The sequence below is a fragment of the Apostichopus japonicus genome, chromosome 9 (assembly GCF_037975245.1).
Source record: "Apostichopus japonicus isolate 1M-3 chromosome 9, ASM3797524v1, whole genome shotgun sequence".
In the NCBI taxonomy this organism is placed as follows: domain Eukaryota; kingdom Metazoa; phylum Echinodermata; class Holothuroidea; order Aspidochirotida; family Stichopodidae; genus Apostichopus; species Apostichopus japonicus.
The window spans coordinates 29,212,900-29,240,023 of record NC_092569.1 but is presented as its reverse complement, the minus strand read 5'-3'; the positions used below and the strand labels follow the sequence as shown (position 1 = coordinate 29,240,023).

The 27,124-nt window shown below is 37.4% G+C and overlaps 1 protein-coding gene across 2 annotated transcripts in view; it reads left to right on the top strand.

Annotated features, from left to right (window-relative positions):
- The window catches only part of LOC139974385 (fibrinogen-like protein A), a 73,897-nt gene extending 47,066 nt beyond the window's left edge, over positions 1-26,831 (top strand). The window contains exons 3-8 of one of the 2 annotated variants that reach the window (XM_071981505.1): positions 16,771-16,857; positions 17,738-17,824; positions 19,320-19,381; positions 20,138-20,266; positions 21,488-21,752; positions 24,008-26,831. In XM_071981505.1, coding sequence (XP_071837606.1) covers positions 16,771-16,857; positions 17,738-17,824; positions 19,320-19,381; positions 20,138-20,266; positions 21,488-21,752; positions 24,008-24,276 — 899 coding nt within the window. In that variant the 3' untranslated portion in view covers positions 24,277-26,831. The remainder of the gene's footprint in view (positions 1-16,770; positions 16,858-17,737; positions 17,825-19,319; positions 19,382-20,137; positions 20,267-21,487; positions 21,753-24,007) is intronic. The other variant, XM_071981506.1, reaches the window with a different exon arrangement.
- Positions 26,832-27,124: the final 293 nt, after the last annotated feature.

The following is a 27,124-nucleotide window of genomic DNA, read 5'->3' as shown; positions in this document are numbered from 1 at the left end:
AATGAAAAATAGCATATATTTCCGATATCAGATATTTCAAAACCAATTACTACACACATAGGCGTAGGAGGCGGGGGCTGCAGCCCCCCCCCCCAAACAATTTTTCCCCCTGAAAATTCGGGCAATATGCTGAGAATTTTTCGGGCACCTACTGAAAGAAAAATAAATAGCAATGATGTAGCTTAAGGAAATGAATAGTTTAAAAATTATCTCCTTGGTAATTAAAATAAAGTTCTAAGCTTGGCCGACTAATTCGCCATTACTACTGTAAAAGAGAGTTTTGACGTAAATGGATCTGTATGATTTTTCTCCATCTACATATTACATTTCGTTGTTTACATTAGCATCCGGCGGTATACTGCGCATCTTTCACGGACCGTATGGCACACGATACCATGCGATGTAATGACCGATGCTTGCTTATATGATGTTGACATTAACATGTTAAACGCGCGCGAAGGGCGCGAAAAATTTTGGTTATATTTTTCGGGCAAGTCGTTACAGCCCCCAAATCCAATTGGGCTCTTACGCCTTTGACTACACATATAGACAGTTTTGAGGCTGTTCATCCTTGAACATGAATTTTTTCGCTCACTGATATAATGTGATATCTGCTCTTTGCTTTACAAATTCCGAAAAGGCGTGTAGCGAGTAATTTGCCAAGGGAGGGGCGAAGCCTGTGGGCAAACTATGTAAGCGTAGCGCCACCATGAGCTGGCGCGAAGCGTACAAGAAAATTTTGGCCGAAAATGCCTCCTAGATCGCTGAAAATGACACTTCCCATGCCTTGTAAGTATCTAATCATTGTCTATTTTGAAATTACTAGCGATATCATAAAGAAAATTTGCTTGGGGGGGGGCGGTCGCCCCCTTCCCGAAATGCGTCATGTTCCCCGACGACTCGGTCGAGTTCAAGACCAGCCACAGTTGGTTCCATAGCACAATTGTACAATTGTTTAAGGCGTCCATACACACACACGCGTTATGATAGACCATATATAGTATATATATATATAGAAACATTAGTGAGAGAGGAAAAATGGAACGTCAAAAATGAGTTGTCGGTGTAAGGGGTAGGGTGAGGCGCACGTCTCCTCCGTAATCCTCGATCTGTCACTGGCTACCCTGTGTATATAATAGGGATCAGCGCTGTAATTATGACTGTTCCTCTTTCTCTTCCCGAGGTCTTGGCGTTTATCTTCTACTCCCTCTTTTTCTCTTTTTTCTCGCTTTCTTCTTTTTCTTTTCCCTTCCTTCCTCTCCTCCTTTTTTTTTCCCCCCTATTTTTCCCTTTTTTTTTTTTTCTCTCATCTTTTCCTTACCCGGGGGGTAAGGAAAAAAATGTTTTGCTAGGTCTACGAGTATACATTTCTATGAAATTTGAAACAAGGATGGCAAGACAAACCACAAACAAATCACACATGCGCATGTATCGTCAGACTTAGAATAGGTCCCATGTGAGTGGTGGCTAAAGTGATGAAGGCATCAAAATAAATCAGTGGTTGTTAGTTGGAGTCCTCACGCAAGTTACGTCGGTTGCTAGGTGGATCTGCAGATCTGGTAAACAGGTGAATTCTGGTTGAAGCGTACTTTGTAACCACCGTGTACCCAGGGACGTAGCTAGGGCCTGATGATTGAGGGTGGGGGGTGTAGTGGCGGAAACTCCAACTGGATGGGTTTTGAAGCCAGGAAATTCCGACTGCTGCTTTGTAGCCCCCCCCCCCCACCACCCTCGCGCTACTCGTCAACGATACGGTCAGTGTCAGTCAGACACCAAATCTTTCGCGACTGCACTTTTGTTCTGAACTTTTTTCGATACATTTGTACCCACTGGCACTCATTTCACAAACTTATTAGCCCCCCCCCCATCCCAACCAAATATTTTTGTATAAATTCGGGCAAAAATGTTGGTTATATTTTTCGGGCAAGTCGTTACAACCCTCCCCCCTCCTCCAAATCAAATTGGGCTCCTACGTTTATGACGGTAGTTCTATTAGGCATTTTTTTTGAGTATTCAAAATCATACGAAGTTTTGTATGGTGGTACAATTTCTCAAAGCAGCAAGGAAAACGTGGTAAATATGACAGATTAAAGGTCAATTTTGACCGAAATTTTTCAATTTTTAGGTCATGCACAATCACAGGATTAATGAAGAGGCCTAGATAAACTAGAGTGCGACAGTCGGAAATTCCGACTGTCGCACTCCAATTTTCCAACTATCGTCAGTTTTACCAAGTTTGGGGTGAGACACCCCCACCCCCCCCCTCCAGAGACGTCCCTGCATGTACCCAGTGTTCTCACTGTGGATTAAACTCCGGTATCACCCAACAACAAGGTAACATGGGATGCGCTGCCACGGAATATGCTCCCGATTTCATTTCCTCAATATTAGGGAACGGCACCGTCTTTGAAACACCATCTACAACTAAACAACAAATATGTACAGGCTTGGGCTCTAGCTATGAAGTGCTGTCTCTTATGATAATGACGGAGCGCATTAGTTTTCTACTGGAATCGCCCGAAGATGCGACGTCTGTGATCCAAGAAACCAACGAACTTGTCTGCTAGCTTCTCAGGCTTCAACTGGGCTAGACTTTCGCGGTGAATATGGCACACCATCACATGGTTCAGCCTCTGTTGAGTCATGGTGCTCCGTAGCCATGTCTTCAAACGCCTCAAAGCACTAAAAGATCTCTCGGCTTCCGTCGAACTGGTGGGGGAGACGAGGAGTAACCGCAAGAGAGCTTCGACTTCACCAAACATAGCCGGTACCGCTGAATTCATCGACTTGAATATTTGTCTATACCCTTCAACCGACGACTGGAACTGGCCTCGAAAGAAAGGCAGACTAAGCTTAAAATTGTCGGGGAGCTCAGGGTACCAACTCACAAGATCTGGGTGGAATTCTCCATTCAGCAACATTGAGTGATATTCGATGATATGAGTCCTGAGATGTGTAAGCCCTAACCAAATAGAGCCACGACACTACTCTTTTTCCAAATGTGTGTGTGTGTGTGGGGGGGGGGGCATTTGATAGTGTGTCCCCCACCCATCGAAATGTGGGGGGACGTGTCCCTCCGTCCCCCCCCCCCCTGGGTTGACGCCCATGGATGGACACTAGAAAAAAGAACACTGTTCATCAAAGCTAGTGACCGTAAAACAAACAAAACAAACAAAAACGCTGCAGATTGATAGTATGTATCGTATGTTGTTGTGTGGTGCTGTGTAGTTCTCGTATAGCTTTAGTATAGTATACAGTAGATTTGTGACGTAATGACAGATAGTTGGTGTTCGTTGTGTAATATCTGTGACATTATATCTATGCAAGGCAGTGGTTGGCTTGTTGCAGATCACTGTACATCAGGATGTATTAATATACATATCAAGAATTCTTCAAATATCTCTTAGAATTGGTACCAAGTGACTATAACACTTGTAGACATATTGATTGCCTTATAAGCCAATTATTACGACAATTGTTATGTTTGTAAAAAACACAACCAGCTTGTACTAAATTTGAATTGAAATATTAAGATTGTCATATTTTTTTCCTAAATTTTACAGATTTTCCCAAAAACTTCCCTGCCCGTTCAGCAGTTAAAGTAGCTGGCCTTGTAGTGGTAAGTGTTCTATGGGTAGCAGTATTTGAAATTTCTCATAGAAAATTCAGTATTTTACACAGTAATTTGATGTTTAGTTCATTGAACAGTCCAGCTTGCAGCTCTCTCCATATCTGGAAATGATTTTTTAATAGTTGAAACTTCTCAAGGCACCTTTAGCAGCATCTCATTGAAAATACTGTTGAGCTTTAAATTATTGCAAGGTTTCTTCTTTATAAAATTTGCTTGGAAAAGATTAGAGGAATTATGAAGTTAAAGGTTTACAGTCTTGTTTGAGACCAAAGGCCTCCTCACACAACTCATTGGTTACTTGTCTCACCCACACACCAAAGTGTGCACAATTCAAGCAATCCTTCCTGGTGCACTACAGTGCACCACATCTACGTGTCCCCTAAGGGAGTTCCCATAGGGTGCAGCCACAAACAGGTGCACGCAACTATATTTACAAATGTCCTCGTAAGTCCCCATTTATACACTTGGGTGAAGAGAGGCGATGGAGATGAAGTTCCCTGCCCAAGCACACAATGTATTAAGGATTACGTGTCATTTGAGCACATTTGATAGATATGCTAATATTCTACTTTTAAATATTTATCAAGTTTGATATTCTACCAGCCATATTCCTATTCCATTTTCTCTAATATCAACTACCTTAATCATCCTCCCATGGGTTTCATGCTGAGATGTTTATAAAGAACATTAAAGCTTGAAATGCTTTGGTGTTGAACTGGCCATTTTTCTTAAATCGCTCGGTTCCATTTCGAACAGTCTAGCTGAAGTTGTGTCTGGATGTGATGCAGTCTGTGGTTAATCTAAGAAGGGACAGTGCCTCTGTAAACACATGCCAGCCTTTTGCAAGAAGAATTTGAATTGATTGAATGGATGCTTACTTTGTGAAATGTTAACAGATTGAATCTTTTATGCTTCAAAATTGTATTTTGGGGACTAAATGATGACAGAGACAAAAAAAAAGGTGTGCAAAGTACTTTGAACTTTGAAACTTTGAACCGTTTTACAGAGTTTATAAAAGTGTCTCCCACCATTGACGTACTTAGCATAATCATGCAGCTTTGTAAAGAGCGTAATTGGGGGGCAAGAGTGTTACTGTTTTTTTTTTTTTCATGGGTTCGAATATTCTAATGATGATAGTGAAGAGAAAGATATAACACATAATTTGACTATTGATTTTGATATAGATTAATTGTACAGAAATAGAGACTACAGCACTGTGGGCTCATGGATCTAACTTTGAAGGCAGAACAAAATGGTACTTTGTATTCTTAAAGAAAGGGACAAGATGAGATCATCTGGATATCTTCTTTGAAAGCTTTAAGTACCAATGCCAAATACTGTATGAGAGTAAACATCCCTTCAATGAATTAAAAATATATATATTTTTCAATCTTTTTGATATCCAGAATAAATCTGAAATTTAATTTTGATCTTGTTTTGAATGATCATTTCAGAATGCAAGAATCGAGATAGAATGCATAGCGTCATTTGGCCATGCCGTTCGACCGATGAGCAAGCTGTGATTGGACGGTTGTCTATCTTGAAACTGATGACAATTGCCATGACAACTTCATCGCCTCATTATAATAGTATAATTGCGAAATTTGCTGCTGTAATAATGAAGAAATCATACAGATTCAATATATGTAAAAACGAAATGGATTTTTGACTTTATAGGCAACAGTTTATAATGAAAGAGAATAGTGGCGTCCATTCTATTTTAATTTGATGCTTGGAAAGAAGACGGCGAATCCAGCCGAGATGCAGCGATCGATATAAAAATGAAATAATGACACGTTGCTTCATGATGTTTGATTACAATGCAGACAAAACAGCATAAAGTACATAAAGTCAAATGCTAGGGATTTTTGAGAAGTGTTTTATTCAAATGAAGATTACAAGTCACGCTGCTATAGGGCATGCTGTATGAATCAAAAACGATGATGTGGAAAGTTCAGATTTTAAAATTACCACTTTGCTATTTACATGTGGACTATACTGTTAAGAAAGTGTCTTGGAGGTAAAGTCAGAGTTTTTAGCAAGTGTCACATGGATGGGTCAAGACACTAGTGGGTCCAGAGTACTCACTGACAGAAGGGGTGGGCAAATGATTTGTTTCCAGACTGTGCCCTGGGTGTTATATTTTTGCAAAATGTATAGCAAAGTTAAAACAATTGTAATAATGTCCAAATTATTATTATCGTATTTGCCTGATCTTCCTCACCAAATTCGTAGGGTATGTGCCGTACCTACTTCGCCAAATTGGTAAGTGGATAGCACGAAACCTGCATATGTCAATTTTAATTCAACATATGTCGATCTCTTCCACATATGTATGCATTGTATGTATTTTAGATCCTCCTGCAAGCAGGAACTCGGGAAGAAGCCTCATTGGCTTAAAGCCGCAAGCTGACCGAAATCAGTCTATAAGATTCATATTTAACGTCCATGATTATGAATTGTCAATTGTCAACAACTCTGTAACTGGACGACATACATTAAACTTGGAGTGACTCGAACTGGGGTCCATATGGTTGGAAGGCAACGGCGTTAACCACTGAGCTTACACTCCTTAGTGTTGATTCCTTGCTGATATGTTGATTCCTTCCAATCGCAGCACTAGAAAACAACATGTGACACTTGTCGTCCAATGAGAGGATGAGAAACCGACAAATGTAAAGTTAATATGACAAAGGCCTATGTAGATTTCTTTCACATTTGACAGGTCTTTTCCCATCGAAGCACTAGAAAATATCATGTGACAATTGTGGTCCAATAAGAGCATGAAACACTGACATGTGTCAATTTACTTGGACTTATGTCAATTTAATTTGACGTATGTCGAGTTCGTCCAATCAGAGCACCAACATCTGTCAGTGTAATTCAACATATGTGGATTTCTATGGCAAGTTTAGAGAAGGACAGGAGCGTAACGAGTGTTACCTCGAAAGCCTAGCGTTATTCTTCCAGGCTAATAACATACGCGATGGCAGAGCCGTGAGTACGTTCCTCACTGTGGTAGGTCCGGTAGCCTATGCGTTGTTAAAATCGCTATCGTCACCGACGGGCTACAATCCAGGCTTCGTCGTACTACGAGGATCGACCCCGTCAGGCTACAATCCAGCCTCCGCTGTACTATGAGGATCGACCCGGTCGGGCTAAAATCAAGTCTTCGTCGTACTATGAGGATCGACCTCATCGGGCTACAATCCAGGTTTAGCCGTACTTTGAGGATCGACCGCAAATTTGGCATATATTCCCAATGATGATGGTTTTATTGTGTTTTAACTAGTGTCATACGTTGCTACTCTATCGAAGTGGATGATATAGTAGAGAAAATCAAGGGATACTCGTCAGTTCCATATACAATAATAAGCTCGATAATCAAACATCATTGACCAGTTTGTGACGCCCAGCTTGATATCCCAAGAAGATAAGCATGGGTAAACCTCATATTTGGTGTGTAGAAGTATCACATTGAGGGAAAGAAGCCTATTGTCTTTGGTAGAGGTCAAAGATCATTTTGGGTCACCAGTGGTCAAATTTTGAAAACCTTGCTAACTCGATATTGCAAGAAGAGAAGCGTGGGGAAAACCTCATTTTGGTGTGTAGAAGTAACACATTGATTACAAGAAGCGTATTGTTTTTGGTGGAGGTCAAATGTTATTTTGGGGTCATCAGCCGTCAAATTGTGAAAACCTTGTAAACATGATAGTGCAAGAAGAGAACCTTGGACAGATCTAATATTTGGTTTGTAGATGTACCATACCAAATTTATGGAGCTTATTATTGCTTTTGGTGGAGATCATAGGTCATTTGAAGTCAACAAACGCCAACCATTTACTTCATTCCCCTCTTACCTATCTCTCTACACTAACACACCTTCCTAAACATAATATCGCAAGGGTAGCTTGGACAGATCGCATATTTGGTATGTAATTGTACCACATTGAGTACAAGAAGCCTTATGTTGTGGGCTGAGGTCAATGGTCGTTTGAGTTCACCATGGGTCAAATTGTGAAATCATGATTTACACAATTTTTCAACAAGGACAGATGTCATATTTAGTATGTTGATGTATCTATCACATTAAGCACAAGAAGCCTGTTGTTGAGGTCAATGGTCATTTTCAGGACAGCCTGTGTCATTGTGAATGTATTGTTTGTCACATCACACTGATTTTCACTGTATTGCTAAGATCAAGTATATGTTGTACTCCCTTACTATACATTACGTCAGATGCATGAAGAAAACTGCTCATGTTACATCATCGAAACCACAATGCATTATTTGCATTCTGGTTATTACAGCTAGTCATTTTCAATGGTTTTTTAAGCACTCGAGGCTTATAATAAAAGATTTTCTAGTGCGCAGAAAAAAACGTTCATCAAATATTTTCCACCGCCACTCATAAAACAGTACTATTCGGTTTTAACCTTCTTAAACATTTCAACCAAATTCACAGCAATTAAATGAAACGCCTCCTCTCGTAGAGTCAAAGTATAGGCCAACTGTTAATTAGGCCTAATATGAACCGAAGTTGTTGGGAATATTTTCGGCACACAACGTTCATTCATAATTTGATTCTATACATGCTGGCAAGAAACCTTCACCCAGGACTAACATGTAATTTGTAAACATCAACATGCTTTTTTTTCCTATGTTTAATTACACTATGTTGTTTTGAATTTAGATTAACTTTTCAATTCAATATTTTTTTCTTAAGTTTTTTATTCCAGTATAAATTATATAAAATGTATACCTAGGACCAATTATATATATGAAAACCAAATAATTAATTAATTAATTAATTAAATGAATTAGAACAGAGAGAGATTAAAATAAAAGATACAGTGTGAACAGCCCAATTTTCCTCAATGAAACTACATTAGTCACTGATTAAGCGATTCGGTAAAACTGTGTTGAAAGCACTTGAATTTATATTAAGTTATATAAGAATATAAATAAATTACCTTAAGGGATGAGAAGTTCATAATATGCCAATGACTGTGAAGTATTCGATTTCAAATGCAACACAATTTTGAAGTATTTATTTTGTATCTTACAACAACAACAACAAGTACCCTGAAACAAATTTATCTTTGTATATCTGACATCACATCTGCTTGCTTCAAGTTCACTTTTGGTCTCGGTATCAATCTGATGTTATCTGAAAACGTTGCCTAGAAAATGAATTCAAACTTCAACTGGAAGCTTAGATTGTATTCCTCTTTCACCAGCCAAAAATATACTTTCTCCATGGAATAGCCTTTTTATAAGTTTGGTTATCTATCGCCGACTGGTATCAGGGAAAATAAAATCCGTTGCCATAACAACCTCAAAAAAGTCAATAAACAAACTTTGATTATGGTCTGGTTTTTTTTTTTTTTTTATCAATATGGAATATTTTATGACAGTTTTTGAAATTAATTAAGAACTTCCATTTTATATTACAGTTTTCTATAGAAGACTTGCGACTTTTTACACAACACTCAATCACAATAGGTATATGAATACATAATTGTCATTGCCACCGCTTTCTAACTGTTTACATACGTATGTGCTTTCAAGTGATCATGAAAAGTACGTTGGTTCTGAAAGAACACTTGTGTAGACTTTCCGTGTATAGGTATAATCAGGTAACAACTCCCATGGTATGGGTTACGCGATATCTCGAACCATTTGATAATTTTAGTCAAAATGTCATGTAGTGTAATTGTCATCAAAAATCTTTTGTCAAGTTTAGTTTATTTAACGCAACAACTCATAAATGTTAAATGTGATGTCAAGATACCATGTTAATGATGTTTTGCATAAACTATATCAATGACTTTGTACATGTAAACAGGTAACGTGCAAGAAGCAACTCGAGAAATGGAAATTTTCGTCAAGATGTCACTTGTTCCTCACTCGGCAAATATCGCATATGTTGACACGCTGTCGAGGTATACTTACATAGTGCTTTTACATTTCGTCTGCATGTGCCGCCAATGCCACCGTCATAAAAGAAAAGAAATCATTGCTTTTTAATATACAATAATGAATGCAACAAAATAATACAATAAAAAAAAGGGGGTGGTGAGCACAAAATTTCGCCGAAGTCCGTTTTGGGGTTAGATCTAAGGAAGGGGAGACCAATAACCATGGGCGTATAGGAGCCCAATTGGTTTGGGTGCTGAAACGATTTGCCCGAAAAATGTAACCAAAATTGAAGGTCGTACTGGTGAAACCCCTTTTGAGAATGTGCTACTAAATTAAAAGGTGCTAAACTTAGATACATACTGGTGCTACCATTGGAAGGAAACTTATGTATACAAGATTTTCACTTTTCAGGTTATTCTCCCAATATATTTCTGTATAATTTTTTCACTAGTTGGCGTCAAAAGTGTGTGTGTGTGTATGGGGTGGGGGTGGGCTATGCGGGCATGACACCCCCTATGCACACAACTCCGCAACATCAATGCCAGATAAGTCGGGCACGTTTAGAACGTTATAGTCTATTACTACCTTAAGCTGAGTTTTTATACGGAACTACTGACTCTCTTCAAACAAGATCATTGTATATATTGCTCCACATTGTTATCACAATTGTTGAATCTTGAATATGCATGAAACATTACATACGTCATCCACCATCATGACCAATTAAAAGTCACTATATGGGTGACTCTATTGGACGCTTTATGAAGATGGTAATAACTACTGGCAAACGGTCAGTAATTCTTCATTAGTATCACAGAACGGCAAGACATACATTATACGTACCTACTTACCACAGAAAAAGACACATTTGATAAACTTAGATTGTTTTTCCCTTTCCGCCTCTGGATTTGTTCAAACTGGAGAAAGGAGGATTAAAGCAGTGTCGATCACCATTTCTTATTCATCTTCTGATTGCTGTCATTCTGCTTCTTGGAGGGAGGTCTCAAGGTAGGCTTAATTTTACCAAAATGTACCTTTTTAACAATGATATACATTAAGTGCGCGCATGAGTGAACAACAGTAATAGTGTTCTGGAAACAACCATGTCGACATAATTGTATACCCAATTTATAGCCTACAAGTTTTTACTTCAGAAATGCATAACGTCACATTTTTTCTTCTTCTGGGGATGGACCTCCAGATCATCCACATGACGGAGTTCCCTTCAACGATCCCAAGGTCATACCAGTTATCTTCGTATAAGATCTAAGGTGAAATGTTATATGCTATACTTCCAGCACAATTGGACTGCAGGGCTATAAGCCAGCGTTGCCAGTCCCCCGCCCACGCCCCCCGCCCCACCCAAAAAACACATTTATGTTGTTCAATCCGACTTAAGGTAGCTATAGACCTATAGGATTGGGTAAAAACATTTACCAAGTTTCACTCGATATTGCTCATCTAAGAGGCCCCCAACTAAGCTTGCACGGTTTCGTGAAAACCCAAAACCGTTTTTTTTTTGTAGCCAAAAAAAAACGAATCTGGCTCAAAAATCGGTTTTTTTTATCCCGAATTTCATTGAAAACATCCAAATCTCTGACGGAGGTGTCGCGATCGCTAAGATGCGTATTTTTGAAGCTATACCAACACTGCTTCAAAAGTCTATTTCGTTCGCAGTAACGGGTAAAAAATAAGGAGAATAAATTCAAGAACTGTTACTATCTTCATGACTCTCTTTTTATTACCCACGTTAACTTAACTTAAAAGTAAAAATGTCGAAAAGAAATGTGTTTAGTGAAATTCTTTCTTAAAGTTTCAACATCACGTATACAAGTATCGTTTTTCTTGTGTTCACTGTACTTCACGAAGTTCAAGTTCGTGTTCCGAAAAAAATAACGGTCAACCCGATCACCCGATGGTCTCGTCAGAGAGAAAACTACTCTGATAATGTACAAGTAAATATTTACTTTCAATCGTCTAAGAATTTCTGTTAACTAAGAAAGGGTTTGGTTACTGTTTAACATGCTAATGATGATAAAAATAGAATTCGTTGGTTAACAGATATAAATTTGCTCCAGATGGAGAATCTTCTTAAACGTAGATGTTATTGTAATACCCCAATGTACACACACAATGTTATTGCTAATAAGGTATCAAAACCAACATTTGGCCCCTCATACCTTGAGAACCTGGTGTCCAATTAAAGCGGGAGTTGGTTTCCTCTATATGCACACAGAGCTCTATCTTATATCAAACTATTGACAAACTTTTTTTCTTTGCCCCGTATCTCCCAAAATGAGCATATTTTTTCCAGATTGACCTCATAGTAGGATGTAGTTTGACACACTGATTCAAAAAAGCAACATGACAAGCCTGCAAGACCATCCTAACCACATGAAAGTTTATTACAACCAAACCAAACCCTGACCTCTGATAACTTCGCACAGGAACGTCGCACAGGGGTCAACCCATGGACAATATTGATCGGAAAGTACCTTTGAGATCCGATTATGGCCACGAAAATTCAAATAACCAAAAGACTAATAAATGTCACCGGAGGTCAACCTGAGGTCAAAGGTCACCTAGATGCGGGTCCACTACTGGATTACAATAGTGTAACTCCCAACCTTGACGGACATTTTGTTCTCAAGTTATTGCAAAAATACTAGTTTTTGACCCCTGATTGACCTTTGACCTTACACACACTCTCCGCCTGCATGAATGCATAGGTTACGATTATCATCGAACCAAAAATAGTAACGAAATTCGGTCGGCAAAAACTGGTTTCGGTACTAGGCCTAAAACCGGTTTACCGTGCAAGCCTACTACCCCCAACTCTCAACGAATTGCGAACAAACATAATTCCTACCCACATATATAGGGGCAGTTGTCAAAAAAATAACAACAACTTTGTATTTGTTGTTTGTTCTCCCCGATTTTAACAAAACTTTGGCCGATTGCCCCTGGTGGCAGCCCCTGGTATAGACAGTAATATTTGTGTTACACTTCCATTAGGTTAGGCCTATATACAATAAAGATTCTGGATTACTTTCTGTTTATTTCATTACTTTTCATCCTCCGAGGAGGTATAAGAGCCACAATACAATGAAGATGGGAGATAGCTTAGCTAGAGGTCTTTGACGTCGACTCCTTTGAAGGAGTCTGAGGTTATTTCCTCCCCCAATTTCGACTGGTCAAACCCCTCATTCTTCCCTGGGATGGATCACAGTGGGTAGTCTGTGATGTCATTACGGCAAATGTTTTTCAAAACCTTTATTTTTCTATTACAATCTTCTTGTTCATTTATCCTTGATATAGTTGGAATGTTTGTTCGCTTAGCTGTCAAGGTTCTTTGCCATTTTAGAATTTCAACAAAATGCAACTTTTTTTTAGTAGTAATAATAATAAATAATAAAATAATAATAATAAATCCAGAAAAGCAAAAAAACATTTTCCGTTGGATTGCCATGATCATATCATTGACTCTTTTGTTGCCAGATCTGCATTCAGAAAGTTCCACTTCATTTTGTAAAAATTCATATCGTCACCTTTTAACATCCTATGAGGGTGTGGGTTTCCCCTAAGGATACAGAAAATGTCAAGAATTTGTATTAAGCAGACAACTTCAGCCAGTGGAAGATATCCCTCTAAATATTCCTGTATGACGAGATAAGTAAAGTTTTGAAGCTTTTCAATATAGAAGAAGTAAGTGTACACATAGGATCTGCTTACAGGTGGTAGGATCAGGGGCGGGGGGGGGGGGGTGGGACGGGGGTTAACAACCCCCACTTTTTCCAAAATAGCAAATGTGCCCTACTGGCAAATAAAATGTGCCCCTTTGGGGAGGGGGGGGGGAAGAACTGTCTTTTGGAATATCATAAGCCTTTGTTAAATTTTAATATTTCAAATTAATTATTTATTTTTAGTCTGTACATGGTATTCTAAAATGGCATCCCATATCTTTTTGTAGCACGGTTAACAAACAATCTCAAAAAATAAAAAAATCAAATGTTGCAGCTCATTCTACTAGGATATTATTCTATACTTGATGATGCCAAATCCTACTTCTGTGTCTAGAGTTTTGAGGCTATTGATGCATGCCTTGCTGTACTACAAAGGAGATTCCCTGGAATTACTGCAGGGTCATATACAATACTAACCCATATGGAGGAAATTATAATTCTAAATGCAGCAAATGGCATAGCTTTTAAGATATCAGATCAGCTTGTGAAAACAGACAACAGTGACATTGATTTTCCGCAGTTGGATGCACAGCTTAGGTTGTTAAGGGGTACTATTCTTCAGCAATTTCCTGATGTAAAAAGAATTACATCAATGAGCACAATCATTTCTGCTAAAGCAGAAACACCCAAATGTCCAGCCCTTACTTTCAGAGTTGCAAAACTCATTCATTTATATTTGTTGGCAGTTGGCTCATTTAAGTACCGCTTCAGCTGAAAGATCGTTCTCCACACAGCGTCTTCTAAAGAATTATCTGAGAAGCACAATATCACAAAAGAGATACAACAGTCTGATGTTATTGAATGTACACAAATCTAAAACCGATGACTAGGATTTAACCGAGATTGCTAAAGACTTTTACTCAAGGAATAAACACAGGAGGAGTTTTTTTTTTGTGTGGAAAGTTCTAAATTATGTATGGAGAGAAGTACAGATGTAGGTTGATAGAGTCATGTGCACCATAACAGTATTGATAGCATACTAACACATCATATATATTTAAGTGATATGGCCATTGGCCGGCATGTGCATCGGTTTATAGCATAACGAGTGGTGGTTATGGAATGAGAAAGTGCCCCTCTGATGTTGTTCCCCCCTCACATTTTTGGAAGCTTCCTACCCCCCTGTATGCTTACCTGTCTATTGCAGCAATAAGGTGGTCCATTACCTGGTTATTTCTCGGACTGAAAACGTCATTTAAAATTATTTGCTTTAGTTCTCTGTCATAGCATACAAGTTTTCTTTATTTTGATTCAATCATTTAAAACGATTACAGGAATTATACACACTTTAGAAAAGAATTAGAACAATTTCCCGCTTGTAAATTAAAATAAAACTTGTTGATAAATTTTATCGTAACTCTTCCTGTAATGTTTCATGTGATTCCTGTTTAACAGCTCGTGACAATCCTGGTTCATGCCCAGTGGTAGCACCGAAACCAAATGACCATGTTACAAAAGAAGGTAAGTTCAACAACAAAGCAGTAAACTTAATCTATACACTAACCGTTACAGTTCAGGAAAAATCCACTAGAGTGACGTGTGCAGGATTTGGAAGTTGATGGGGGGGGGGGGAATTCTGTTACCGATTTAGGAAGAGCTTGACGTTTTATTGAAGGCCGTCCCCTCAGCCCGGAGGCGTCGTTTTATTCTTTCCCGAACAAAAATGTCATAATCCTCGACTGAGGTCAGGGCATGGTGACCTCATCAGTGGCGTAGCACATAAAATTCTATCCCTCCCCTAATAAAATCAAGGGTAATAAGCCCCCCCCCCCCAGTCCCACCACCCACTTACTGAAAGATAGAATAATACACAAATGTGTTAATTTAATTTGCATACACATATATAGTATGTAAGTATATTACAATTGAAGCGTTTGAAAAATTTCAAAATTTGTGAACTATAACACTATAAAGGAGAGGGGTTTAACTCCTTAGACCATCCTCAGAGGACATAACATCTGATGGTGATTGGGCGTTCCCGTTGCTGCCTCCCCCCCCCCCTCTCCTTGCGCATTACACTGATCTTTTCATATTTCTCGGGACCTTCAGCCAGTTTCTGCGGTCAAGTTAAATGATATTAGTATCATATTTTGTTCACATTATCTGTAACAATGTTACATCCAATGCCAGCAAGCTATCACGTAAGCTAACAACATATAGTGCTTTATGTGTTTACATTTGATGTTGCATGCAGGACTTTGATAGGGACTGTATAGTCATTGACATTAATACCGGTAAGATTGTGAAAGGATTTTTTATTTGAGGCGGTTCGAGGGTTATTGAATCGACTTGATGTCGTCTTTATGGAAAAGCAATGTCAAATATACTGTATGGTGTGCCCATTATGAACTTCTCATTTTTAACCAGAGATATAAGAAACAGCCAACCACCAAAAAATGTGATATTTATTTTATTAATTTCCCATAACATTATTTCAAATATCACAAACATCTAATAAGATAGAAATATATTGTTTTGTAATTACCTTTTCATCTATGAGAATAATTCATTCTATTTGCATATTTAGACTCAATTATGAAACAATTTATTTTGTTTATAATGACACAAATCAGATAATATATATATATATATATATTCTTGTTTTTTATACAATCACAATGTTCTACATCTCTAACTACTCATTTTCATAATTAATTAATCATCTGAAGTTGTCGGATATGTTTTATTCTTTCGGCAAAACAAACTCAAGATTTCACGGCAATCTTATGGATATGTCTTGGATTCAGAATACAACAATGAACAACCATTACTGGATGTGTTAAATACAAAAGACTCAACACTAACCCACGCAGGGCCCTTATACTCTGATATTCCCCTTAATTATTTTCTTGTGTTGTAATTGGCTCAGCTTATAAAAGTGATCAGTTTCTTTTATAAGATTGGTGATAGTTCAAATAAATGGAATACTTGATGCGCCACTTTGAGTACAACGTCCAGTGAGCGTGTGGTGACCACAATTTGCTACAGTAAATTTTGCCAGGAACCTAAATTATGAACTTTGATATTGCTGTGTGAAGATTTGATAAAACATCAAGATCTATTAGAAGTATGCAGTGTGATGGTAGCCATTTTGTGTGGCACTGTATGTATATCTGTAGTTGGTCAATTTTGTGATTTCAGATATGGTTATGAGCAAAAGGAGAAAGGCAACTTTTGGAACAAGTTGATTATGGTAGCGTCACGTCATTGCCAATGAACCTACCATTGCAAACTAGGCGTGCAGTATATGTGGGTATGGAGGGTAAAGGGGCTGCGGTAACATTAAATAAAGAAGCTTCTCTTTTGCACCACTTTTAGCACATATATATGACTCGTTTGTGATCATATTATGTTGTTCCTTTCATACGTACATACTGAACACCTAGGCCTAATTTGTATTGTCTTAGCTAATTCATGGTAAAAATCATCTCTTCTTGAGACGATATTATTGTCTGTATTTTGACCTACTGATAGCTACCAATATGTACTCAAGCAAACCTGTAGAGACCACCCCAAAGCAAACAAGAAGCAGTGAAACAACTGGCTCGACTGTCAGGGAAGGTACAGTAAATGTAGATGTTAGGTATGTAAGGGAAGAAGGAAGGATTCATGCTTACAAGTTCACCTGAGCCTCTTTCTTTGAGACCATTGTCACATTGTCTTTTATTGATTTTTGTTACACTTTTTGGATCTGAATTGTGTTTATAAAAACAGCATGGCAACCTTGGTTGACTTTATTAAAACCATTTTTGCCATGACAAACTATAACTCCTTGTAAGTTACTATTAGAGGCCACAACATTGTACATGTGTTTTATCACGTTTTTGTATTGCATCGCAACATGAGCTGACTTAACAATGGTCTTTGCATGTTAGACTACATAGTCCAGCCACTTAAATTAATGAGACTCAGATGATTACCACTGTGTAATAGAATTACAACCTTGACTGATAGAAATATATACATGTTTAAATAGTCTACAACATATCAACATTAATTCTGTACCTAAAGCCATCCTTTAAGCTAGCTGCTCACTGCCCCGACTGACCGACGTGACCCGACTGACCGACAATGACCACACTGACCTACGTGACCCAACTGACGACGTGACCCGACTGACCGACATGACCTAACCCTACTCTACTGTTATGACCTAATCTTCAACAGTGGTAAAGACCCATATAGTCTTTCAACTGACCCCTGCACATTTGAACTACATATATTAACGATGCGTGAAGACGTCCTCGTTAAGCTAGGTGACATGTGTCATGCAAAATTATTTCTCCATTTATAACTTTGCATAATTGGTTAAAACTGTTCAATGTCTGTACTGGTATATATATACATATATACCTGCTCTTTCAAACCTTTCCAATAACAACTTTTAAAGCTCTTTATCAGTGTTTTATTTCCTTTCACATTTATTTTGACCTACTGATAGCTACCAATCTGTACTCAAGAAAACCTGTGGAGACTACCCCAAAGCAATCTTCAAGTGGTGAAACAACTGGCTCGACTGTCAGGGAAGGTACAGTAAATGTAGATGTTAGGTATTTGTATTTGTATATTTATTTGTTTCATCACTATTTACAATGTGACAGGAAGTCTCCTATGTAAGGGAAGAGGGAAGGATTCATGCTTACTAGTTCACCTGAGCCTCTTTCTTTGAGACCATTGCCACATTGTTTTTTATTGATTTTTGTTACACTTTTTGGATCTTAAATGTGTTAATAACATTGACAAACAACAAATTTCCGACATTACATCTTAAGGATGTACAGTAGAGAGAGCAAAATCAGAGCATTGGAAAGTAGAGGAAGCTTGTTTCTTGCTGTAAAACTCAAATGATGGCCCCACATTGCCCTGACTGACCTCCCCCTGCCTGACGTCAACTGTCATGACCTAATTTTCCATAGTTGTGATGACCCATAGTCTTACAACACACTCCTGCACACTGAATGACTAATGAGCACAGACAACAACTGTGTTATGTTAACAAACTGTGCTCCTTTAAATATGTCCCATGACAAAATGATTAGTTACAATAATTATTAAAACTGTGCAGCTTGAGTCGTGAACTGACACAAAATGCTCACTGCCAGCCAGAGAAACGTTAAGTCTGTGTACATGTTCAGTTATTGGGACTGAAACAGACATGACTTTCAAATGGGTAAAGTTACCATAATTTGATAGAGTAGAGATCTGTGAAAACTTTATGGTTAGCCTGTATTGTTAGACCTATAATATTATAGATACAGAGCTATGCATGGGTTCACTGTAATCACCATACCACCCTAGCTTCACGCAAAGACAGTAGATTGCCCTCTTGTTTTGTTTGTGACGGTGACTCCCTGTGTTCCCTTAAGTCGCGTATTGTGTTATACATATGTAGTTGCAGTGATATACACTGTAGTCGCTGTCCTCTTTAGTCAAACTGTAACCACTTTTTTCAATCCCAAGTATAATCCACAAAGCCGATACCGCCAAAATTGCCAATGATCGAGTAAACATCAGTTTTGTATCTTCAGACACTTTCGTGGGTTATTGCACCCGTTCAGGGGAATTATACGGTAATTACTTCAACACATGCCGTAAGTAAGGGAACTTTTTCCTTGTTTCGAGCAGTTAGATTCTCCCGACCTTTGCAAGTATAAAGTCTCTCTATTTCTGAGAAAGGTCAAACCATCCATGAAAATCTGAAGCTGAAGAATAGAAAAATCAGCGAGAGCTTCATCAAAGCTATCCTATCAGAGAACAATTAATGCCCTAACCATCCCAAGTTTACCGTATTATACCATAATACTTGGAATTGTTGGTAGAATTTGTCAATACGCTGGCACGGTAGACAAGCCATGAGACGTATGTATTTATCAGAACTGATCTCTAAAAGGATCTGTCTGAAGTACTTCGAATTTGAGCACACTTAGATAGTACAGCATGATTGTATATAACTCAATTATCGTACCTGATGTAAAGAGTCGGCAAAACAAGATATTTTTTTGGTTTTCTTGTTTTAACGATAGCCATCGAATCAGTGCAGACCACCCCAATGGAAACCACTACTGGTGATGATCCTTCTATCGTGGTGAGAATTATATACTTAATTACATACAATTTTGAAGTAAGAGAATATTGTGTTTGAGGAGTAAGATTTAAGGTTCAAATTTTGATGATGATATGAGCAATTATGATAATGCCTTGCTGTACAATACTGTATATTGGCTGTAAATAATCACTTCCAGTGAAGACGAGAGATCTCAGAGAAACAGCAAAGAAATAAGCTTGGAATACTGTAAATGAATAGAAAAAAAACTGAAATTGGGATATTTTCCCCCCTTTTTCATCCAATAGTAAAGATACCCATGAAACTATTCGGTTACGATGTCACTCTTTGTAGGAGAGAAGGTTTGATGTTGTGATTAGCATTTAAAGTACATTCCATGAATCTTGGAAACATCAACACTATCAGTAGAGCCAATTAGAACATTCTGTTTGTAATAGCTTAGAATCGTCAGAGATTTGCAATGAATTCGACACAAAGAATCAAGGCATCAATGCTTCCAGCTAGATTGTGTGAATTACCACCAAACAAAATGTCTGTCCATTGGAGTGTTTATAGGATGAGGAACCTCCTTTCCATGTGACGTTAATGTTTCTTCCTCATTCAGCATATTGTTCTGTGGGATTTTTGTTAGCTATTTTAATACTCCAATAAAAGTATGAAGAAAAAGCTGAATGATCGTGTACTGCTGTCAAAGGTCATATATTTTCCATAATAAGATAAGATGTCACTTCATGGATTGCTTGCTTGCTATTAAGTAACTTGTTATGTTATTATTAGATGAAAGACTGCTTGGATGTTTTCAATGCTAGTAATACAACCGATGGCATCTACACAATCAAACCAACTAACTGGAATGGGGATTCATTTGATGTCTTCTGTAACATGACTGATGGAGGAGGATGGACGGTAAGTCTAGTATGACATCCTATAGTATAGACGATTTATTGTATATGTATAATATGACTGACGGAGGAGGATGGACGGTAAGTCTAGTATGACATCCTATAGTATAGACGATATATTGTATATATTGTATAATATGACTGAAGGAGGAGGAGTGACTTTAATTCTAGTATGATATCCTATATGTCGTAAATATGGTTGAGTTTGCCTCACAATTCTGTGCATATTGTTAAATTATAAGCACCAAAAGTGTGCTCTGTACAATAGTAATACACACATTCTCATTGACAGTTATAAAATCCTTTAATATCACGCATTCACACTGGTCAGCAGAATCATTTTGGTCGATTGGTACGGAATTAGTTTGTGACGCAAGGGTCAGGGGTTCTGTTCCTACCTATAGGTCTACATTTGAAGTGGCAGTGAATTTGCTAGAAACAAATAAACATCCGTTGGAATAAGAAACAAGTTCTGACACAATAGACTTCCAGTAATTTCTAATGTAATTGTGTAACCATGGAGATTGTTGCAATACCTGTCATGGATATTCTTCCCTTCGGTCTTTACGTCATCTCTTTAATCTTACTTTTCTTTACTAACTTTGAACCTCCAGAAGTCTACTTGAGATCATTACAGTGTTTGATTCCATTGTCTATAAATTGGGGATTGTCAGAGTAGATTCAGAATAGATGTGTTGCTCTCTTGATATAGATTTAAAGTTTATAACAAAAGCAATCTGTCTGTCGCAACACTAGGCCCGTTCTCTCCGCAAATGAGGCCAGTTTTGGTTTGTTGAAGTAATCATTTCAAACCAGAGCTGAGCCCAAAATCATTGCAGGTGTTTCTGCTCCAAAGCGAATAGTATGGAAGTTTGAAAGTAAGATTCCATTATTTGTAATGGGACAAAGTTCAGACATAAGCAACAGTATCCAACGTTGGTCTAATTATCTATTACACACACAGACATTAGAACAGTTTTCATTCATGGTCTGTGAACAATCAACTATGGTAGTAGATGGTGAAATTCACTTTGCTCTAACATTCCACTTAACAGAAGGGTGAATTGCAGTTCAGAATGGATTTAATATGGAAGATTATGTTACTGCTCATTCACAGGTCATCCTTCCTTAGGTTCGTTCTACAAAGAAGTTAAATGCACTTTCTCATTGAAATGTTATTGAAAATAATTTGGAATTATTCTTTTCGTTCTTACATTATATACAGGTATTCCAACGTCGTGTTGATGGTTCCGTTGACTTCTATCGTAACTGGCAGAGCTATAAAGAAGGCTTTGGTGAGCTGGACCATGAGTTTTGGTTGGGAAATGATAAGTTGTATTTCCTCACCAATCAAGGTGACTATCAACTGCGGATCGATATGGTGAACAAACATGGAGCTCCATACTACAAAAAGTTTGACTTGTTCCGGATCAACGATGAAAGTGACAATTACAGACTGTCTGAACTGGGAACTTATAATGAAGCTGCAGGTTTGTCCAAACTATAGGTTTCTCTCTGTGTTTGTTGTATACAACTTCACTGTACTATTAAATGTCATGTTCTGTTTTTTTTTTCTTTGGATGTCGTTTATTTTTCCGGTTCCTTGCTGGAAGCAAAGGAACCTATGCAGTCAAGTTTGTGTGAGTGTGTGTTTGTGTGTAATGAGAAGGTGTGTTGTAATGAGGTGTCCCCTATTGGGTTTGACGCTGAACTTATGAATATTAATGAGGTTAGAGAGCCAAACCTAAAAATCTTTACATTGCATTAACTCCACAACATTAAGTTGGATTGTAGCCAAATTTGGTTTAGAATTGTTAGTTCATTGCTGGCTGGTACATGAAGGCCTAAATTTTGGGGCAATCTAAAATTCCTAGCCCTTTTTTGGGGCCAGGTATTCCCAAATTTTGATTCCACCTCAAATGCATTTTAGGATACATTCTATGGGCCCGAATTTGAGGGGCCCATGTTTTTTTCATTTGGGCCCACATGTGTGATCTGTTAAGATAAATCAAGAATAATTAGGCCTACTGACAGTGAAAATGCTAATACATGCAGTTCATGAACACACATGCAGTTCATGAACCGAGCAAAATGACAGTCAGTGCAGCAATGAAAAGACATAAAAACCATGTTCGTACAGTGACATGCTAATGTATCACACAAAACGAGCAAAACTTGATAAGCTGTCACAGAGATTAAGCAAACATGTCCTGATATACGGTGATACTGTATGTAATGCAGACTATATCTGTCACAGAGATAAGGCATTAATATCCTGCTGTGTAGTGACATGTGATGTAGACTGTCACAGGGTTTAAGCATACATGTCCTGCTGCACATGTAGTTATATGTGCAGACTGTCACAGATATTAAGCATTAATATCCTGCTGTGTAGTGATATGTGATATAGATTGTCACAGAGAGGTCAAAGGTAATTTGAGGTCAATAGCTCCCGGTTAACTTAGTAGTGTAAACTTTGCACTTACAGACTTAGAAGTGGAATGTAGATTTCCCAAAATGAGTAACCCTTATTGATTGTAAAGAGGTAAAAAGTCATTGAGGTCAACATTGATCAGTACTGAAGACTTTTTACCCAGGCTCACATAGTGTTAACTTGGATGCGTCTCACACATTGTATGTAAGTTGCCCTTGGTGAGTACAAAACCTACTAATACTGTAAAAGATCAAAGGTCATTAAGGTCAGCATGGGTCAAAATCTTGTAGTACCGCTCAGCTAAGTGGTAAAATGTGGATGAATCAAATTATATGAATTTCATATTTGGTATATTTTGGAACTGTTGTTGCCAACTCGGTGGTGCCAATTTGAATGAATGTGGCATTGACTTGGTTGTTATTAAGTTCATCATGTAAACCTTTTTTAACATGGAGTTTAGTTGGCAGGGATTCACCAAAAATTTTTGGTTCGTGGTTCAAATGTTTTTTGTTGTAAAAGGGAGCTTCTTTCAACTATATATTACCCCAAATTTTAGGGCTCGAGTATGTTTTTTGTTTATAGTCTCTGTAGGTGTCAGGTTTATGTTGACTACTATATATATGTACTGTATAGTATTGAGATAAATTGTCCTCCGTAGTTACAGAACATGCTGCAAGGTTGTAAGAATAATAGTTGTGAAACAGAGGGAGTTAAGTTACAATATGCAAATTAAAATTTGCTTTATTGGAACTCAATTGTGTTGTGACGGACGTACAATTTGCAGATGTATGTCCGTCACAAAAAAATGTACGTCCGTCACATAAGAAATTTGCAAAAATATCGCATGAAGGTGATCAAATTTAAATTTGATTTTACTGCTTATTCTAGTTTAAGGTCTTATAAAGATGATGCATGTAAGCTTTTAATTGTTTGACATTCCAAATCACAGCGATCTACAATAAGGTTTATGATCTGAAAAAAAAATCACTTTTTCTAAGTACGTCCGTCACAGGGTGTTTTTTTTTACAATTTTGTGCGGCTTATAAGGAGGTAAAAAATGAAAACCCCACAGAATAATATTGGAAGGCAGATGACACACAATGTCCAAATTAAAAGTTATCTCATATAAATACTCATTGAGATATGAACCAATAAACTATCCAAAATGTACGTCCGAGTTTACGGAACTGCCCAGATTCAACATATATCCAATCATATTTACTAATTGTTTAATGTGTCTATATTGTGATAGGTCCCTTAATTGTGATGGATTGTAGTTTAAGGGAATATCTTTACTTGTTTAATTCACAGACAGCAATGGAGGTTCCCCTGGTGATTTTGGTTTGAGTTTTCATCTTAACTATGCCTTCAGTACCTTTGACAGGGACAATGATGAATCATACAGTATTCACTGTGCTGATAGTAACCATGGTGCCTGGTGGTACAACGTCTGTGCAACATCTAACCTCAATGGTGACTACATGGCAGCAAATGATGCTCTATCAAGCATATTCTGGCTTGATCTACCTGAAGGTCAATATAACATCAAATACACAGAAATGAAGATAAGACCCGTCTAGATACGGTTATTTCCAATAAGTACTTGATAAGAGGATCAAAACTAACAAACACACTGGAATTCAGCAAATATATCATCCATATCAGCAAACAGAAATGTCACAGATAACCCAAATTCAACCCCCCCCCCCCAGCTCCTCAAAACTACTCTAAACAGACACAGACACACCAGGTGTGTTTTACATTCAGACTGAGGACCCCGTTGTTTCTTCCACTCTTCACGTACCATAACCTTCACAATAGCCCTTAGAAATGAAATTTTTCTGAGGACCTGTTGATTCTTTTCATCTGAGGACTTGCAATTTCTTCGTTTTTAGAAATGAAAACAAGTACAGACACATATTCTTATGTATTTTTATCAGTTATGAAACAATGATATTATATACTATTGTGTAAACAGGTATAAGTTCAGATACGTCGTCGTCATCATCATCATCATCATCATCATCATCATCATCATCATCATCATCATCATCATCATCATCATCATCATCATCATCATCATCATCATCATCATCATCATCATCATCATCATCATCATCATCATCATCATCATCATCATCATCATCATCATCATCATCATCATCATCTTGAAGTTGTTAGGGTAATTGAAAAACTTTCACCATTGTTTAAAATAGTGTTTATGTTTAGAGCTGTTGAATATGCATACATGTATAATGTTTTCTCTTTGCTATGCGCATACTGTGATTGAGCATATTTCGATATTTGGTGAAGGACTCTTTGTTAACTTGATTTGGTGACTTTAAGTAAGTCTTGTACAGTTTATTCTTACGTTTAATTGAGACAAGGAGTCCACTTGTAACCCAAGGTTGATTATTCTTTAGCTTTTGCCGTACTCTATACAGTGGGATGCAGTCTGAATAAGCCTGGCTAAAACTATTATTGAAGGTATTAAATGCACTGTTTGTGCTATTTGCAAGAAAAACTTCACTCCAATCAGTGCTAGATATACAGGAGGCAAAATGTCGGATATTATGTTTAGAATTATTGCGAGAGTAAATTGGAGCATAACCAGGAATAGAACTTGACTTCAAAATAGAGTGTAAAAAAATAGGAAAATGATCACTGATATCAGTTGTGAAAACACCAACATGATTCACCTTAGCACCAGCATTGGTATTATTTAAGTTGTAAGTATATTATCAATAAGAGAAGAACTGTTAGGAGTGACTCTGGTGGGCTTGTTAATAGTTGGGTGAAAGCCACAGGCAGTGAGGATACTAAGGAAATAGTTCGCGGCTGGTTTACAAAGATCAATATTAAAGTCTCCAGCAGCAGAAATATCACTTAAAATATCAGTATGTATAAGATAGGTTAGTAGTTTATGATAACATGGATTAAAAATGTATAGTTATGTAAGATAGGTAAGTAATTTATGATTACATGGATTAGGAATGTATGATTATGTAAGGTAGGTAAGTAGTTTATGATTACATGGATTAGCAATGTATGATTTTGTAAGATAGGTTAGTAGTTTATGATAACATGGATAAGGAATGTATGATTATGTAAGATAGGTAAGTAATTTATGATTACATTGATTAGCAATGTATGATTATGTAAGGTAGGTAAGTAGTTTATGATTACATGGATTAGCAATGTTTGATTTTGTAAGATAGGTAAGTAGTTTATTATGACATGGATTAGGAATGTATGATTATGTAAGATAGGTAAGTAATTTATGATTACATGGATTAGGAATGTATGATTATGTAAGGTAGTTAAGTAGTTTATGATTACATGGATTAGCAATGTATGATTTTGTAAGATAGGTTAGTAGTTTATTATGACATGGATTGGGAATGTATCATTATGTAAGATAGGTAAGTAGTTTATGATTACATGGATTAGGAATGTATGATTATGTAAGATAGGTAAGTAATTTATCATTACATGGATTAGGAATGTATGATTATGTAAGGTAGGTAAGTAGTTTATGATTACATGGATTAGCAATGTATGATTTTGTAAGATAGGTTAGTAGCTTATTATGACATGGATTAGGAATGTATCATTATGTAAGATAGGTTAGTAGTTTATGATAACATGGATTGGGAATGTATGATTATGTATGATATGTAAGTAGTTTATTATGACATGGAGTAGGAATGTATGATTATGTGGGATAGGAAAGTAGTTTATGATTACATGTATATGATGATGGTGATTATGTAAGATAGGTAACCAGTTCATGATTACCTCAGTTGATGATTATGTGAAGTTGTTAAAATTATTACATCGGTTGGGTTATGTAAAGGATATAAGACTAGTGATAATATATTTGTTTGTTTAGAATGAGAATTTGCGGTATTGTTTCATGTTGGTTTAAAGGTCATATTTGCAGCATTGTGTATCTATATTATACAGAGTCCATCATACTGCTGTCTCTACACAGCCCGGGCTTTAAAGAAGTTCATTACACTGTGCAGCATGTTTCATTTAAGATATTATAATCTTCATTGTGTATGTGTGTATTTATCTATGTGTTACTTAGTGCAAGATTCATTGAATAAATGTAGCATGATAATTATCAATACTACTTCTGTGCATGTTCTTTGGTTACTTGTTCCGTCCATTTTCAGGAAGTCATCATCAGGGGCAGACTGACCCATGACCTAGACCCTTGGGCAAAAACGGTCATCACGCCAGTGTTGTAAAAAGCAATGCTCAATTAACTAAACTTTCAGGTATATAGAAATAACAAAATGACTTGAGTCAATGAACTGGTGCCAGGAAAATCTCTGATAATTGCTTGTCCTTAGAAAAGAGGTTTCTCAATACCACTCTCTAGTATGCCCACTCGCCCAGAACCATAGCCAGAAATAAACA